We start from the raw sequence: 17,963 nt of genomic DNA on the forward strand, positions 1-17,963 counted from the left end.
AAATTCCACCACCAGAACACCTGATTCAACTTAACTAGCCCTTTATTAGTTTAAGCAAGGTGTGCTGGTGGTGGAATTTAACAAATACATGGAACGGCTGAGGTGTCTCGAGGAGAGGTTTGGGAACCACTGGACTAGAGCATACATTTGAGCCATCAAAGAAATTAAGCAAAAGTGGTTACCTGTGTTGAACTGGTTTATTTTTTAGAAAATAAAATAGTGGATTACTATTACGACTACTACCAATACTACTGATACATCCCTATTGGCAAACTTTATATAAAAAAAAATAGTAATTTTTTTTTTTTACATTTAATTAACTTTTTTTTTGGTTCATTATACAACTGTGGCGGGACTAATTAGACTGGCGGGCCACCACAGTCTACGTAATTAATGGGAAACCCTGCTCAAATACCATATCGGTACTGAGTGGACAGGACTATTGAGAAACTATAGGAATTGTCCATTGGGTCCCCCAGCCCACATGACCATTCCTAGCATTTCCATTGGCTATAGTGACATACATAGATGATAAATAGATATATAGCGGATTATATGCAGTAGAGAAAACAACCAATCTAGATATTTCATGATTCCATGCTTTACTTCCGTGCACTGCCATGTCAATGTTGGGATCACAATCTCCCGATTCCGAAACAAAATAAGGCGAGTCCTTATCAAACTGTTCCAAAGATATTTAATGTTTTGCTAAACATGTCTAGTGTTGCGCCCGGCTTAGAGGGTCAAAAGCCAAATTGCTTTCTAAATTGTGTTAGACGCCAGACAAGAGCGTCTGCACCCAATGCGCTCTGATGTTTGCGTCACGCATGAGTGGTCCAAGGATGACCTAATAACTAGGAATAGTTACTGTACAGGAATTATTTGAATATATGAGTGTTACGTGAATATAGCTTGCCCGTGGACACAAGTCTTCATACGCATTAACAGCGCCATCTTTTAATACATACATTAATGTTAGATATTGAAAGATGAAGTTAAAGGAAAAAGGGCAAAAGCACTTAGACAATTCTACAGCGCACAATACAAAAAAGATCCAGGTGGAATTAAATATGCCTAGGAGTAGAAAGCTTTTAAACTGATGTCAAATCCGAGCAAACAAAGCTGCATCCGCTTCAAGAAGACTCACTACATTAGGTATATAATAATAAGACATTCATTAATTGCATTGTTACTGTTCACATGTGGTGCCCCGTCAAGTCATATATAAGTAAGGATACAGTTTGAATGATCTACTGAACTGGTGTCGTCATTCCATACCACACTGCTCCGTCTGCCATTTCAGCACCAGGCGCTGTCCACCGACGTTATTACCTTCATGTCAAGTAAGCACTACATTGCACCTCGCTGCCTATACCAGTTATTCACCCTCAACATGGATAAACAAGGTATAATGGATTCTTTAGGTGGTAGTTTCTCTGTTTGGACATTATAACTGAAATATATAGCCTAGCTAGCCTATAGTTGGTCTGATATTAGAAAAATGAAGTAATATTCTCCAAAGAATGCGACGGGCCAGATATTATTGCTGGGGGGGCAATTACGGCCCACCTATTGCCATAGAACAACAGTCTGAGCATGCGTAGTGAGCTGTGACGTCATTTATCTAGACTATGCGTTTAACATGGTTACACGGATCCACTGAAAGATATTTAGAAAAATCAAAAATTAGTTTTCAAAAATCTCCGGTTACGTGTGGATGAAAGGCCCAACGTGGAAGAAAATGTGCCTTTTGAAAAATATCCAGATTAGTGTGGACATGACCTTAGTGAAACATCATGATAATCATCCTTCCTTGTTACAGTAGATCTGTCAGAAGTTAAATGTTACCCATTAACCAGGTGCACACTTAATCACTTAATGAGACAAGTGTTGAGGAACATCAACTTTATTGACAAGACATGCAAGTTACATTATGAACAATGCTGGTCATTGAAGGGGTATTGTGAGGCTCTGTCCACCACCAAGTTCACCTAGGAAAAACAAAAACACATTTTAAAAATCGATCAAGGAGCACTTCGCCACCAAAAAACATTAAAAAATCTCAGGTCACACATGATTTAGTGTGACGGATAACCCGTTAAGCTGCAGCCTTATTTCAGAAATTTCGCCTAAAACTACATGCCCAAGTAAATGAAAGATTGCTCCACTTCTACAAGGTCAATTTGCATGTTCTTGGTATCTAGGAACATCTATGGACCTCGGGAATGTTGCGTTACTAGGCTTGAGTAAATTGTGATGAAACAAGGAGAATAAAGGATATCTTTTGCATCTTTGCCGGTGAATAACACCATGTTAAAATTGTGCCGCCTCCGACCTCGCTCACATTCAGCACCTTCTTGAGATCAAGTGTACAAATCTAAGCAAATGAATAAAGGGAAGATGATTAAACAGAAGGATTTGTAGATACAGTAATAATCCATTAGAATTATACATTCAAAATAGAATTAACTATAAATGACCTTATTATGGCCAAGTCATACATCTATGGATAGGGAAAAAGCTCCTCTTTCCAATGGCAGTGTTAAATCTGGATTTAGTCATTTCCTCATGGTTTTACGATATTCCGATAAATTCTTAATTTCGGAAATGTTTTAAAACATCGGTAAACAAACGTAGTGCTGAAAATACACACTTTGACTACCGTTTGATAGGATTAGGCGTTTACTCTTGGCTACATTTGAAAAAGAAACGCATTAATTAATACGGCCTGTATTGATCCATTTATGATAACAGCAGGGTCTCCCAATTGGTTAACAGGTTAAGAGTACCGGTAAATGATTTTGAAATATGGCTACCAGTGATGTCTTTAGAGACATTGAATCCTTGTGTTGCGTCAATTACAGTGCCATGAAATTATTGAAATCATACAAGACAAGGTATTGCCATTTACATCATTCATGGAGCTGTAATTAACACCAGGATTCAATGTCCCTATTCAAACTAATTTACCCTTATAACTGCATGAATGTGTGCAGTTTGTGGATTGCGTGAGATTATGTGCAAAATAAAATCAGCATTTATGTTGGGTGATGTGCTCCTTTAGAAGCAATTTGGTATAAAAATAAATAAGATGGCACATACCTGTAGTTCTTCCCCTTTTGAAAGCCGGCACCTGGGACCAAGATGGGTTCACGAGGAGCAGGTTTGACCAAAATGAAAGGCTGAGGAATTTCTGGGTAGTAACTAGTTTTAGAGTACACTACACTGCTCCTCCGGAAACCACTTCTGGACTGGAAAATATCGGAGGGCGGAGGAGTGGGGTATGACTCCCTCTCTTCCTGAGGCTCAGGGGAATAGACTTCATGGCTGGAGAATGAAGGTTCTTCTACTGTGGAACTGAAACCTGCTGAAGACGCCTTCCCTAGCTGATGACCACCAGCAGAGGCAGAGTTATGAACTGAGCTGGGATTGTAGACATTGCCACTCCCTGCTTTTTCTTGAGGGAGATGACTTATTCCCTCGGGTGGAGCTGCCCATTCAGAAACCTGCTCTGCGGGCTGAGCTGCCCATTCAGAAACCTGCTCTGCGGGTGGAGCTGCCCATTCAGAAACCTGCTCTGCGGGTGGAGCTGCCCATTCAAAAAACTGCTCTGCGGGTGGAGCTGCCCATTCAGAAACCTGCTCTGCAGGCTGAGCTGCCCATTCAGAAACCTGCTCTGCGGGTGGAGCTGCCCATTCAGAAACCTGTTGGGCAGGTGGAGCTGCCCATTCAGAAACCTGTTGGGCAGGTGGAGCTGCCCATTCAGAAACCTGTTGGGCAGGTGGAGCTGCCCATTCAGAAACCTGCTCGGTGGGTTGAGCTGCCCATTCAGAAACCTGCTCGGTGGGTTGAGCTGCCCATTCAGAAACCTGCTCGGTGGGTTGAGCTGCCCATTCAGAAACCTGCTCGGTGGGTTGAGCTGCCCATTCAGAAACCTGCTCGGTGGGTTGAGCTGCCCATTCAGAGCCTAGCTTGTCAGGGCCATAGGTATAAATGAAGCTGTCGGGTGCATAGCCTGCAAAAAGCATATTCTGGCCCAAGTCAGTGTTCACATTGGGTGCTCCAACATTGGAGGAGGCAGAAGCAGCCCATTCTTGGGTTATACTAGGCTGCTGGCCTGCCGAGGTTGGCTCATGCTGCAGAGACACTGAACTGGAGGATGCGCCATCTTCACTGGGCTGCCTGGAAGATGTAGAGCCCAGCAGCTTGCCATAATGAACATGTCCAGCTCCGGCACCTAGTAAGCCAAAGAAGAATGTTAAAAACCTCTTAACATGCAACGTCCACAATGTGGGACATTTTGCTCACCGGCAATTTGGTGACCCCTAGTGGCTCGGTGTGCATATTTTGTAATACAATATATATATATATATATATATATATATATTGAATTAAAGGCTTATTTTTAGCATTTTTACATTTTTCTTGGTCACGCAGGACCGACAGAGGAGAGGGCGAACGGGAGGAGAGGTGGGGAGGACATGCGACAAATAACGTCGGCCGCGTAGGTGCGCGAGGCACTATGGTATGCGCCACGAGGGCGCCCAAATTAAAGGCTTATTTGTTGCCTGTCGATAGTGACAATCCCGACAAAATCCGTTCAGCGGTTCTCAATTTACATGCCTGCATTTGAGGCTTGTGCAAAGTACACGGTATTGTGCAAAATACCACTCCCGACTCTTGGGGCTCTAGTTCCGTCAATCTAGATCCGATCTCGAAAATGATTGCAGAGGGTTGTAGTTGTAGCCAATGAGTGTGGCTTTCCAATGATATGAATCAGGGATCTGGTGAAAAACTAACGAGCGAAAACAGGAAGAGAAAAACAGCCGAATGAATTGAAGTCTGAGAACTAGTTTTTTGTACACAGTTTACCAAAATCACTCATTTCTGAATGGATCTTTATGAAATTTGGACATGTACTACATAAGGCTTTAGGTCCGTATGGATTTGTAAGCCATAACACCTTCTGGGGAAATACTACCTCTGGACTACTAACTACTACAGAAAAACTTGTAACACGTTTTTTTACAACTCAAGTTCAGACCTATGTTACTCCATTACGTTATTACACTAAAACTTTATTTTCTTTCTGGAATCAGAAACTTCAGAATGTCATCTTTCAAAAGAGACCAGGCTTATGATGTGCTATAAGTATAAAGTATGTTGTTTTGATCAAAAGTATGCAGTCTTCAAATGAAAAGGCCACTTGGCACAGGTTAAGTGGTTAAACACGCCAACGTTTTGGGAAATTAGCTTATAGTCTTCTCCAGAGAGAGAAGATGGATACCAGTTTCCGCTCTGTGCGTTCAGTAAAAAGCTATCTGGCTGCATGTTAGCCTAGCTTAGCACCATGAATGGAAGCGGACAGTGACGGGTAGCCTAGGCATTGTCCAACTAACACCTCTCCCAAAGGCTACCCATCACTGTCCGCTTCCATTCATTGTGCTAAGCTAGGCTAACATGCAGCCAGATAGCTTTTTACTGAACGCACAGAGCGGAAACTGGTATCCATCTTCTCTGGAGAAGACGATTAGCTAATTTCCCAAAATGTTGGCGTATTCCTTTAAGTTAAGATTTCCCAACATTAAAATGCTAAATCTTAGCATGTTACAGGAATCAAATGACAAAATAATTTGCAGGAGAACACGTACCACTGCCCAACAGCATGACAATCCAAGAAAACCTGTAACAAAGGGAATGATTAAAGCAAGTACTGGAAGTAATCAGTTCTCCACCTAATAATCAATAGTCAATGCCACAAAATAATACCTGAACGCAAGTCCTAGAGCCATCTCTACCAGTTGATACCCAGGACTACAGCTTTGAGAACAGCAGCTCAACTTGTTGTCAGGAGACTAATAGCTTGACTTGGAGACCTGTCCTCATATTGGCATTCACCTCTCCCTGGCCCAATTAACTAATTAGAGGCAGCTGGTCGCAGCTGGCAGAAGCAGTTGTCTCAGCACACCTGCACAGGTGTTGTGGTTTAACTCAATTAGCCCACAGCTTCCCAAGGAGTTGACAAGCATATGGAACCCATGTCATGATGTAGATTAGGTTATACAACGGCATGCACATTTCTCGATTCTGATTGGCTGAAACAGTCCATTTACACGTATGTATTGCGATCAGTCCACGCTTGCTGGCCCAGGACCCGCCCACAACCGAATCACATCACATCAATCCGCCGGATCACAAGAAGGTGGACAATAATCTTTACAAATGGATATGTTGATAGCGACTAAACGACTAAATATCAAGCGATTCTGTCAAAGCGAATGTCTTAGTCGTTTAAACAATGTTGGATGATGTAATTGATGGGTCTTGAATCATTCTGTAACAAAAGAAAAATCGCGGATTGATTGATTGATTAATTTTCAATTTTTTTTTCAATTTCTTTTTCCTTTCGACTGTCAGCGCTCGCCGCTCGCTCTAGTCTCCACCCACCGCCACACACCCCCCCCCCCCCCCACCACACACACACACACACACACACGCACACACACGCGCGCACACACGCACACACACACACACTCTGCCTGCAACGCGGGGGATAGTCAGACTGAGAGAGAGCTGGGTGCTGCGCTGTTCTAAGTGAGCATGGCCTATTGAGTTGATTGATTGATTGATTGCTAATTTTATTACTGTACGCTTGGTTTCCAACTGGTTAAGTTTAGGCCCTCTACAGTAGGTTTAAAAAAATAAATAAAAGAATAGGGCGAAGAAAACGTTTTTTTCCTATAGGGCAAAGAAAACCTTTTAATTTGTTTTACCTACTTTCTATAGAAGCATCTAAGAATGAAGTTCTATGGAAAGTAGGTCTGCATTCCCTTAACAATTGTGTGTATTGAGCCGTACTGTATTGTACCCATTCTGCATCTGGTAATAAAATTTTCAATCAATCATTCTAATAATACACAGTTGGATGTGTTAGTTGGTTGGATGCACTTCAAGCTGCTTCCACATGAGGCAACTTCTCTCAATCATTCCAATAATACACAGTTGGATGTGTTAGTTGGTTGGATGCACTTCCGATCTGCTTCCACATGGAGGCAAATTGTCTTTTTTGTAGTTGTGGGAACTACTTTTTCTGGCGGATGGTTTTTTCAATAAATCTTCGATTAATGTGTGTTTATTGTATAGAAATAAGGTTGGATGAATGTGGCAGTTGTATAAAAGCTTTACACCACTTGCAGTCGTGATTTGTGAACAATAAACCATGCCTAGGGTGGTCTAACGACCACCCCTAGGCATGGTTTATTGTTCACAAACCACTCCTGCGCGTGATGTAATGCTTAATTATACTTCCAAATTGTACCATACTGAGGCCATGTCCTCACGTATCTGGATCTTTTGCCAAACGGATATTCTCAGGCTCTGTTTAAAATAAAATCCCCGTCCACACCACAGTGTTAAAAAAAAAACTCCATCCAGACACAAACACATAAACGCATATGAATTGCTCCAACAAGCATGCGGGCCAGCAGGTGGCGATAAGCGATGTACGAGCGGTCAGGACGACTGAGAAATGATAGGAATTGTCCATTGGTTCACCCAGCCCACTTGACCATTCCTAGCATTTCCATTGGCTATATTGACATACAAGATGATAAATAGATAGATATAGCGGAGGATTATGCAGTCCAGAGGAAACAACCAATCTAGATATGTCACGATTCAATGCTTTACTTCTGCGTACTGGGCGACGGAGAGATACAATGTCAATGTTGAGATCACAATCTCCTAGATGCACCGAGTGAATCCACAGTCACTTGCTCCTCAATAGGAAATCAACCTACATTTACCATGAAGGACTGGTTCTAACCAAACCGTTCGTTATACAAGTATCATAGAGTCGTTTAAAAGGTACTCACAGTTGCACAAGGGTTTCGGACAGACATACGGGATGGTTTGAAATCTCGGCGTTGCTAATAAACATTTAAAATATTCTTTATAAACTGCTCAAAACGGCATTATTTCCGGCGTTGGGTGCATGATGCGCATGCGCTGTGATCACACCAGGCAGCCAATGCCGGAAATAATGCCGTTTTGAGCAGTTTATAAAAAATATTTAAAATGTTTATTAGCAATGCCAAGCTTTCAAACCATCCCGTATCTCTGTTCGAAACCCTCGTGCAACTGTGAGTACCTTTGACATTTCTCTGTGATACTTGTATAACGAACGGTTCGGTTAGAACCAGTCCTTCAGGGTAAATCTAGGTTGATTTCCTATTGAGGAGCAAGTGACTGTGGATTCACTCGGTGCATCACAGTCACGAAAGGGGCTAACAATCTCCGGATTCTGAAACTAAATGGCGAGTCCTTATCACAAAGCAAACTATATATATATACTAATTACAACAAGACATTCATTAATTGCATTGTACTGTTCACGTGTGGTGCCGTCGTCGCATAAGTAAGGATAGTTTGAATGACATTTCAGCACCAAGTCCACGAAGTTATTATTACTTCAAAGCGCTACTGCCTATATGGATAAAACAAGGTGTAATAAGGATGTTTTAGGTGGTCGTAGTTTCTCTGTAAGGACATTATAGCTGAAATATATAGCCTAGCTAGTCTATAGTCGGTCTGATATATATTAGAGAAATAGTAAAGTAATATTCGCCAAACAATCTGACGGGCCAGATATTATTACGGCCCGCCACAGTCTGAGCATGCGTAGTGAGCTGTGGCGTCATCGTTTATCTAGGCTATGCGTTTACAGTGGCTGCACGGATCCACTGAACGGATATTTTGGAAAATCTTCACTTTAAAATGCGTTTGAGAAAATCTCTGTTTATGTCTCTGAAAACACCCTTTACGTGTGGATGAAAGGCCCAATTGTGGAATAAAATGTGTGTTTGGCAAAAGATCCAGATACGTGGGGACATGGCCTGATACACATGCGTGTTCCCTCCCTCCCTCCAGATCTAGATTTATCTTTTTTTTTATTAAATCAAATCAAATGTATTTGTAAGGCCCGACAACACACATTAATGTCCCCATGGGCCATACACGTCTTCTTTAAACAAGTCAAGAAGAAACATCACAATAAGTCAAGAACAAAACAAGAACACCATAAGGTCCAAAAAATTTTAAATAAATGCAACACTCCCAGACATACCCCACACACAAAGGTAAAAAACTCACTAAAACCTAGCAATAGGAAAAAATGCACCACAGGCAATGTGGAGGAGAGAAACCTTAGAAGGGCCATTCAAGGGGGGATCTCCCTTCTTAGATGTCGGTGATAGTAGTGTTGCAGTAAAAACAGGCGAACAGTTGGTAAGCATGCACTCATGTGTTTAGTGAAACACAGATGAGTGCATGCGATAGCAACTGAACATTTTGAAAAATTTAAGATAGAGCTGATAGCGATAGCAACTGAACATTTTGAAAGATTAAAGATAGAGCTGATAGCGGATCTATTTGAGGCACAGGGGCGGCGCAGATAGGGTTGCGTCCTCCCGGTCTTAATCACGGGACGTTCAACACTCCGGTCATCACTCCGAGACAGCCGGAGACAGGGAGACAGGGGGCGGTGCAGAGAGGGTCACATCCTCCCGGTCATCATCACGGGACGTCCAACACTCCGGTCATCACTACGAGACAGCTGGAGACAGGGGGGCACGCAGATAGGGTCGCATCCTCCCGGTCTTCATCACGGGACGTCCAACACTCCGGTCATCACTACGAGACAGCCGGAGACAGGGGGGCACGCAGATAGGGTCGCATCCTCCCGGTCTTCATCACGGGATGTCCAACACTCCGGTCATCACTCCGGGACAGCCACTCACAGGGAGACGGGACAGGCATTAGACAGCTCGCGTGATTGTGATGGGCGGACATAGCAATAGATACAAGTGGTAAGCATATATGTGAATAGAATAGATATATGAAGTAAGCATATTATGTGAATAGAATAGAAGTATTTGGGGCGCCCTCGTGGCGCATACCATAGTGCCTCGCGCACCTACACGGCCGACCCGGGTTTGATCCCAGCTCCCGTCGTTATTTGTCGCATGTCCTCCCCACCTCTCCTCCCGTTCGCCCTCTCCTCTGTCGGTCCTGCATGACCAATAAAGCTGTAAAAATGCTAAAAAAGAATAATAATAAAAAAAATAGAAGTATTTAGTTTTACTATTTAAATATTATAGTATTTACAGAGCTTTTCATGGAATTTAACACCCAATAGTTCTAGGAAAACACTGTCAGCTTAAAGGGGAGAATTTAGGAATTGTTAGTATGTACCCCCAGGACAGTTCAGTCAATAGTTGTGACTTTTGTGAACATGCGCCGCTCTTCTAGTGAGAGAGAACCCTTGAATTTGTTATGTCATCTAAACATAAAGTCTGGGGCTGCTCCATAGACGGTGAATACAATACAGACTTTGAGGAGCCTCAAAAGTAAATTCTCATCCAAATGAGGTTTTTATTCAGGTGTTGCTATAAGGTCTGAACCACATCCAAATGAGGTTTATATTTCAGGTGTTGCTATAAGGTCTGAACCACATCCAAATGAGGTTTATATTCAGGTGTTGCTATAAGGTCTGAACCTGAATTTAAAGATAATTTCTGTGTAACATGTTATGGGTCAAATACCACGTCAGTCCGTTTCAACGGTATTGCAACAGAACAGTACCACAGTATGCAAGCTATTCTTCTCAGCCACCGGCAAATGCAGGACTTATTTTTTCTCTCCAGTGAAAAAATTTGCCATGAGTTGAAAAATATTCTCTGTCTGCAGATTCTGGACCGGAAAAATTGTGAGATTGACGAGTTAAAGGTCACGTACCGGGCCACGCAGAAGGAGTCGGAGGAGACTGTCCACAAGCTGGAGAGGAAAGGTGAGAGGTCGCGAGACCGTGGGGGGGGGGCTGGGGGACGACGACACTTGAGGTAAAAAAGCCCACTGATCCCGGTCCACTGGAGAAGCACACTGGTGTGACGTGACGCTCACCAGCTGCTCCGTCAGAATCAAGAAACACCCAATACACAGGAATGCACAGGGATCTGCCTCGTACATTCTCACATTAGTACAGAGACACACATGGTACGATAACAACAGGACAACTCATATACAGCCTGCTTGGACAGAACGGCGACAACCAACCAGTGTGCATTTAATAGCTAACAAAGGTGTCGCATTAGAATAGACATGCATGGTACAATAACAGCAGGACAACTGATATACAGTATGAGCATTCTGGGACGACACAACGACGATATACAGTATCACTCTCCATTACATACCTAATAGTGCTATGTTTAGCAAAAGGCTGCGGGTGTGAAGGTGATGTGTTTGGTAGTGTGTGTAGACCAGAGTGCTATGGGGTAGTTATGCTGAAACTAGCATGAGCTAGTAGTGTGTGTTAAAGGCATGGTTTTTGGAACCCTAGCCCTGTAGCCCTGCTGCTTAACCAATGACGTTGTTGATCGGTAGAGTCCTTTCTCAACACAACCCAGAAAGGACTCTACCGATCAACATCGTCATTGGTCACCTTGAATCTAACATCTAACCTCGAAGGGTGAATCACAAATGTCTTTCTGTCCTTCGTTCTTCATTTCCTTTCTCCTTTTCCTCTCTCCTTCTCGCTCTCTCCCCTTGACTCCAGTCCCCTTTGCCTCCATCTCAAAAAAACATTAGACAGGAATTGTGGAACTCTGCAGAGCACTGCGCTCCCCCCCGGCCATGTCATTGAAGCAAAGTCTTTATTGACATTGATTTATTGGCAGTGCATGAGTGTGGATGAGTGCCAGTGGGTCTGTATCTCTCTGTGTGTATATCTTTGGAATCTCTCTCTCTCTCTCTCTCTCTCTGTGTGTGTGTGTGTGTGTGTGTGTGTGTGTGTGTGTGTGTGTGTGTGTGTGTGTGTGCGTGTGCGTGTGCGTGTGCGTGTGTATCTCAGTTCAAAGTGTGCTGCGGGAGTCCCAGGTCATCTGTGAGAGCAAAGACATGCAGATGGCCGAGCTGAAGAAGATGTCGTATCAGAGCACTGACTCCCTGAAGAATGAGTGGGAGAAGAAGGTACAGGGTTAGGGTTAGAAGGTACAGAGTTAGGGTTAGAAGGTACAGGGTTAGGGTTAGAAGGTACAGGGTTAGGGTTAGAAGGTACAGGGTTAGGGTTAGAAGGTACAGGGTTAGGGTTAGAAGGTACAGGGTTAGGGTTAGAAGGTACAGGGTTAGGGTTAGAAGGTACAGGGTTAGGGTTAGAAGGTACAGGGTTAGGGTTAGAAGGTACAGGGCTAGGGTTAGAAGGTACAGGGTTAGGGTTAGAAGGTACAGGGTTAGGGTTAGAAGGTACAGGGCTAGGGTTTACTTAGAAGGTACAGGGTTAGGGTTAGAAGGTACAGGGTTACGGTTAGAAGGTACAGGGTTACGGTTAGAAGGTACAGGGTTAGGGTTAGAAGGTACAGGGTTAGGGTTAGGGTTAGAAGGTACAGGGTTAGGGTTAGAAGGTACAGGGTTACGGTTAGAAGGTACAGGGTTAGGGTTAGAAGGTACAGGGCTCCAGACTTAACTTTCTACACTTGCAGCGCTGGAATTTCATTACCCCCCTCTTTTTATGAAGGTATATTCTATTCAAATGATCTGACCTGTGCTCTTTACCATTTTATGTAATTAATTGAAAATGGACTGACAAATGCTCTTCGAACGCAGTCAATAAAAATGCATTGGGCGTCTTTATGTCATTAGGACGCTACATTATTCCATTTTAGCACTGTGCCATCACAGGAGACATCCGTCCCTGCATATCTCATGTTCCATAGTGTTATTGTGCTTTACAATTGGGTGCTTCATGATTCAACTTTGTGGTCGAATATTCAAGCTTTTGCGAGCCAATGACAGAAAGCCGGACACAGTTGTGCATTTCAAGTAATTTGCGGTAGATATTTATTGTGTTTCTGTGGCATGAATGAGATTTGTATATTTTATAGAGCTTAGTGCTGAGTAAGGCTCTGCATTTATTGAACTGTTCTGTTCACAAAAATGTATCCCCATTCCTGTGGGGAGAATCCTTTTTCTCCAGAGCGCCTACTGATTAGTCTCAAATGGCCTGATCGTCGTAATTCTGGGACTACTCTCTGTGGCGCAGAAGGATCTATTTATTATTATTTTGAAAAAGGAATTGACGTTTTAATGCCACTGCAAGTGAGGGCACACACTAGAGAGAGAGAGAGAGAGAGAGAGAGAGAGAGAGAGCTGACCGCTCCAGATAGACATTTCTACAAATATCTTCATGTTGGCTGGTTAACTCTAGCCTCAGTCAGTCTGTCTGTCGCTCTCTCACACATATCTCTCCCTCCCGGCGATGAACAAGATGTTAACATGATAAAGATAGTCTATCATGCACTGGTGCTACTAGACTACGGTAGTTATAATTTGTAGTAGTTTAAGGCTGTGGGTGTTCTTGCTACAAACAGCTGATGCAGAGACATATATCCAGCTCTCAGTCTGTCATGAACATGCAACCATCCTCAACTCAACCCATGCCCCCCCGGTCTCTTCCTTCCTCTCTCCCTCTCCTGGCGCTCTCCCTTCAAAATAATTCTCAGTCCTTGCCCCACAATGGTGGAATGAACTACCCACCCCAGTTAGGACAGCCAAAACCTGTACAATCTTTCGCCGTCGACTAAAGACGCATCAACCATTATCTGAATTATTATAATTATTTTTTAATCTAACCCTAACTATCCTTACTGTCATGCACTTGTCCTAATAAACTAACCTACACTGTAGCATGCAACACTTTGATGAACATTGTTACTCAGCTGATAGAGTTGTACCCTTCCTGATGACTTGTCGTACAGAACTTGTAAGTCGCTTTGGATAAAAGCGTCAGCTAAATGACTAAATGTAAATGTAAAATAAAAGCCCTGATACTGTCTCACAGTAGCACTATCTCCAAAAATTGTCGCTAAATGAAACAAAATGTTTGCACTGCAAGGAATAAGTTGAAGGCGTTTGGATATTCTGCAGCTCCGTAAGGACCCCTATGCCCAAGGTAGTCTCTTTGATAACTTGAGACAGGCAGACAGTCGCCTGCAGTGCTGGAAAAGAGAGAAAGAAAATCTTTATTCTTTCATGCCTAGGCCAAGTTAGTGTGGATTTATTTTAACGCTGAAATATGAATGCTCTGTGCTGAAGGTAAATTGCTAACGGAGCCATCGGCGCTCAATGTCCAGGGTCACTTAGCATGTGATAAGCAAGCTCGAGGAAGGATTTGGCTCAGATGTAATGAGAGAAATTAGCTCTCTAGCCTCTCCAAATGAGGTTCCTTGCCCTTAGGTTCCTTCCTTATTTAATAAACAGGGAACAAAATTAACTTTTTGACTTACAGTACCAGCCATTTGGCTGGTCGATTTAAAAAAACTACCAGCCAGGCAGATTTTTTACCAGCCAAAAATTATAAATAGCTTTTTAGTATATCGCCATGTGTTATTATTACTATATAATACTCTCATATGCTATTTTCAATTAATATCATAAACAACATAAGGAATATTAGCATAATTTTGAGTGGACTGAAGGAATGAGTCAGCGTTAATAGTTTTAAATGCAAATAATTTATTGAAACATAGAAGTGGGGTCGGGACACACACACACACACTGTTTCAACTCACCACCCCCGCATCATATTGTAGTCTAGTCTGTCTTCAAACTTCCACTCCTCTCGAAACTTTTTTATATTTGAATATCAACATTATCTGTCCATCCTCAGTAATCCTCAGTTTACTATAATATACTCCTGTCCTGAGTCCTGACTAGTGACTTCATCGTCTTTCCTAACGCACGCACACACACAGGGAAAGGGAGAGTGCCCCCCCCCCCCCCCCCCCCCCCATTTCCCTTTCCTCAGTCCACACTGTCTGCTGTTCTCTATGGCTCTGCCTCTGATCAGGATTAGCTTGTTAGCTTACGCTAACGTAACGTTAATTTCGGGCGATGTGGGCATAAAGGAATGGCGACGATGCAAAGCATGTTGGATGCATTTGACCCGTTGTGAGAAAAAAAAACACCACATACTTATTTCGGGTCGCAAAATAGGCACACTGCTCTGTAGCCCTGCACTGCTTAATGCAGACAGCACGGACTGGGCGGATATGACTCGCAGAGTTGCCACGGCCCGTGGGGATTTTCAAAATAAGAGTATCGATATGAACCGAACGTTGTTAGCTGCCGGAGCCATAGATATTATAGCTGGAGCTGCGCTTGGGGCGGAAATGAGACCCGCACAGGATTTTCTAAATAAGAGTATCGATATGAACTATATGCCAGGTGGCGGGCAGACCTCTCATTGTTACTCGCCAAACCTTAAATCTGCCTGCCATTGGCGGTTGGCGGGTACTTATTTTGTTCCCTGTTAATAAGGAATCGATTACATATCCAATGAAATGGGTTATATGAAACATTCTTGAGAGAGAAAGGAATGATGAAAAAAAGAAACCAGCCACAAATGTCTGAGGCCTCACAGCTTGTTGCCCATTGGACACATTAAGATGCCAGTGTCCCCTATAACACCTATGATTGGCTGACTTTGACCCCCCCCTCTCCAGTTGCATGTTGCGGTAGCGGGGATGGAGCAGGAGAAGTTTGAGCTGCAGAAGAAACACACAGGGAACATCCAGGATCTGCTGGAGCAAACCAACCTGCGCCTGGCCAAGATGGAGGCTGAGTACAACCTGCAGACACAGGCCACCGTGAGTCCGGGGCGGGCTCTGTGTGGCTGTGTATATAGACCTGTTCACCGTATACGTCAGACTCAGAGTGCGCGCACATCACCGGGGCAGAAAGGAACGTAATCCTGGTCAGAACAACGGGGCAGACTACAATATATTTGCATTTGTTAGCCATGCTAGCGAACTAAACAATCAATCCATGCCAAAGCTAGACATGTAAACGGTGAATGACTTGCACTCACAGCCATGCTGATTTGGCTAAATGACATCCAGCCGTTTTCGTTTGAAACAACTTTTAGTCAGAGCAGTGCCATGGTTTCTCCATAGAGCCCCGTTGTCCTTCTTTTGGTGCAGCAGCTCGCGCAGGTCCGGGGTAACTTAGTCACGTGACTCAGTTGGTATTGCTGATTGGCTTGAACACGGTATGTTTGTAAACAGCGAACAGGTTGCACCAGCTGAAGCTGTGTTTTCTTTATAAATTTCTTTTATATATAATAATTTTTATTGTTTTTCAAGACAGTTTTACTAAACAAAACCAAAAACCAAACAGAGAGATAAGACAAACAAGGTGACACAACATCAAAATGATAACCACATATCTACCCCCCCCCACACACACACACACACACACACACACACACACACACACACACACACACACACACACACACACACACACACACACACACACACACACACATACACACACACACACACACACACACACACACCCACACACGCACACACACACAGCAATGGGAGCCCATCAGTTACTTCTCCTCCATCTCCCTCAGTCAGTGCTGAAAGCAGAGGAACAGAAAGGAAGTTCACTACAAGAGATGCTCAATATTTAATAATAAAAAAAAGTATAGTTATATACGTTAGTTAATATTTAAAGGAGCTGCAAGAACTATTTAATACTATTTAATGTTTTACACAATGGCTCAGTGGAAATTGCCAACTTGTTCTGCAATTGGTCAACCCTGGCACCCAACAGTCTTCCCAACAGGCTATTATGTGAGAATGCTGTTCATTGACTACAGCTCAGCATTTAATACCATAGTCCCCTCCAAACTCATAGCCAAGCTCAGGGGTTGAGAGAGTGAACAGTTTCAAGTACCTCGGAGCCCACATATCCGAGGACTTGACATGGACCACACACATTGACAGTGTTGTGAAGAAGGCACGACATAGCCTCTACTTCCTCAGGCGCCTAAGGAAGTTCCAAGTCAGTCAGAAGATCCTTAGGAACTTCTACTCATGTACAATCGAGAGCATCCTGACTGGCAACATCACCTCCTGGTTTGGGAATAGCACTGCACAAGACCGTAGCAGACTACAAAGAGTGACACGTTCAGCCGAACGCACAATTGGAGGGGGGCTTCCCACCCTCCAGAACATTTACAACAAGCGGTGCAGGGGGAAGGCTAAGAGAATCATCAAGGACTCCAGCCACCCGAACAACTGCCTCTTTGAACTGCTGCGGTCAGGCAAGCGATACCGGAGTCTTAAGGCGAGCACAGAAAGACTCAGAAGGAGCTTCTATCCCCAGGCCATCAGGCTGCTCAACGAACAATAAACACTATGCAGCAACCATCAAATGCACACAGCACACACATCCACACGCACACACTCACTTTAAACGGGCAACTCACTGCAGCACCCACTTTACACACTTTAGAACACCTAAACACACTTTACACTTTATATTTATATTTATTGGTAAAGGATTTGCACTACAACTCGCACACCTTACTGTAAATTGTACCTAAATTGTACCTCATCCCATTTCTGCTCTGCACTATATAGTATTGTATATTAGTACATTGCATAGTAGGCTTGGGCGGTATGACGGTATTAAGGTATACCAGGGTATTTAGAAATACCTACGGTATTGATTTTCAATACCGTCCGTCACCGTCAAAATCACAGATGCGCTTCAGTTTCTATAACAGTGAAACGGAGTTTTGAGTGTAGTGCACACACTGAGTGTAGTGCACACACTCGCCAGCAGAGGGCGAGACCGCTCTAGTGGAGCGAGTGGGTCACAACGGTGTAATGTTGCGACAGTGCTGTGAAAATACCGTAAAGCGTTGTGACGAGAGCAGTGTTGTTGTGGTCCTTGTGGAGCAATCAGTCTCTTATTATATGTGAACTAAAGAGTACAAGGTTTACACAACAGCCCCCACCCGCCTTTTTATTGTATTTGTACCGTCCTGTACTATCCGCTGTCAGCTGTTTATCTCTCTCTGTGAGCTACTGAGCTTGAATAAATAGCGTTAG

General features: G+C 43.4%; 1 protein-coding gene across 1 annotated transcript in view; it reads left to right on the forward strand.

Moving 5' to 3' along the window:
* Positions 1 to 17,963, forward strand: part of cep112 (centrosomal protein 112) — a 395,959-nt gene that overhangs the window by 122,976 nt on the left and 255,020 nt on the right. Inside the window, exons 12-14 of the mRNA XM_084329136.1 lie at positions 10,747 to 10,846; positions 11,909 to 12,027; positions 15,558 to 15,701. Of these exons, the coding sequence (XP_084185262.1) occupies positions 10,747 to 10,846; positions 11,909 to 12,027; positions 15,558 to 15,701 (363 nt within the window). The remainder of the gene's footprint in view (positions 1 to 10,746; positions 10,847 to 11,908; positions 12,028 to 15,557; positions 15,702 to 17,963) is intronic.

The sequence above is a fragment of the Notolepis coatsorum genome (genome assembly GCF_963971535.1).
Source record: "Notolepis coatsorum genome assembly, chromosome: 14".
Lineage (NCBI taxonomy): Eukaryota > Metazoa > Chordata > Actinopteri > Aulopiformes > Paralepididae > Notolepis > Notolepis coatsorum.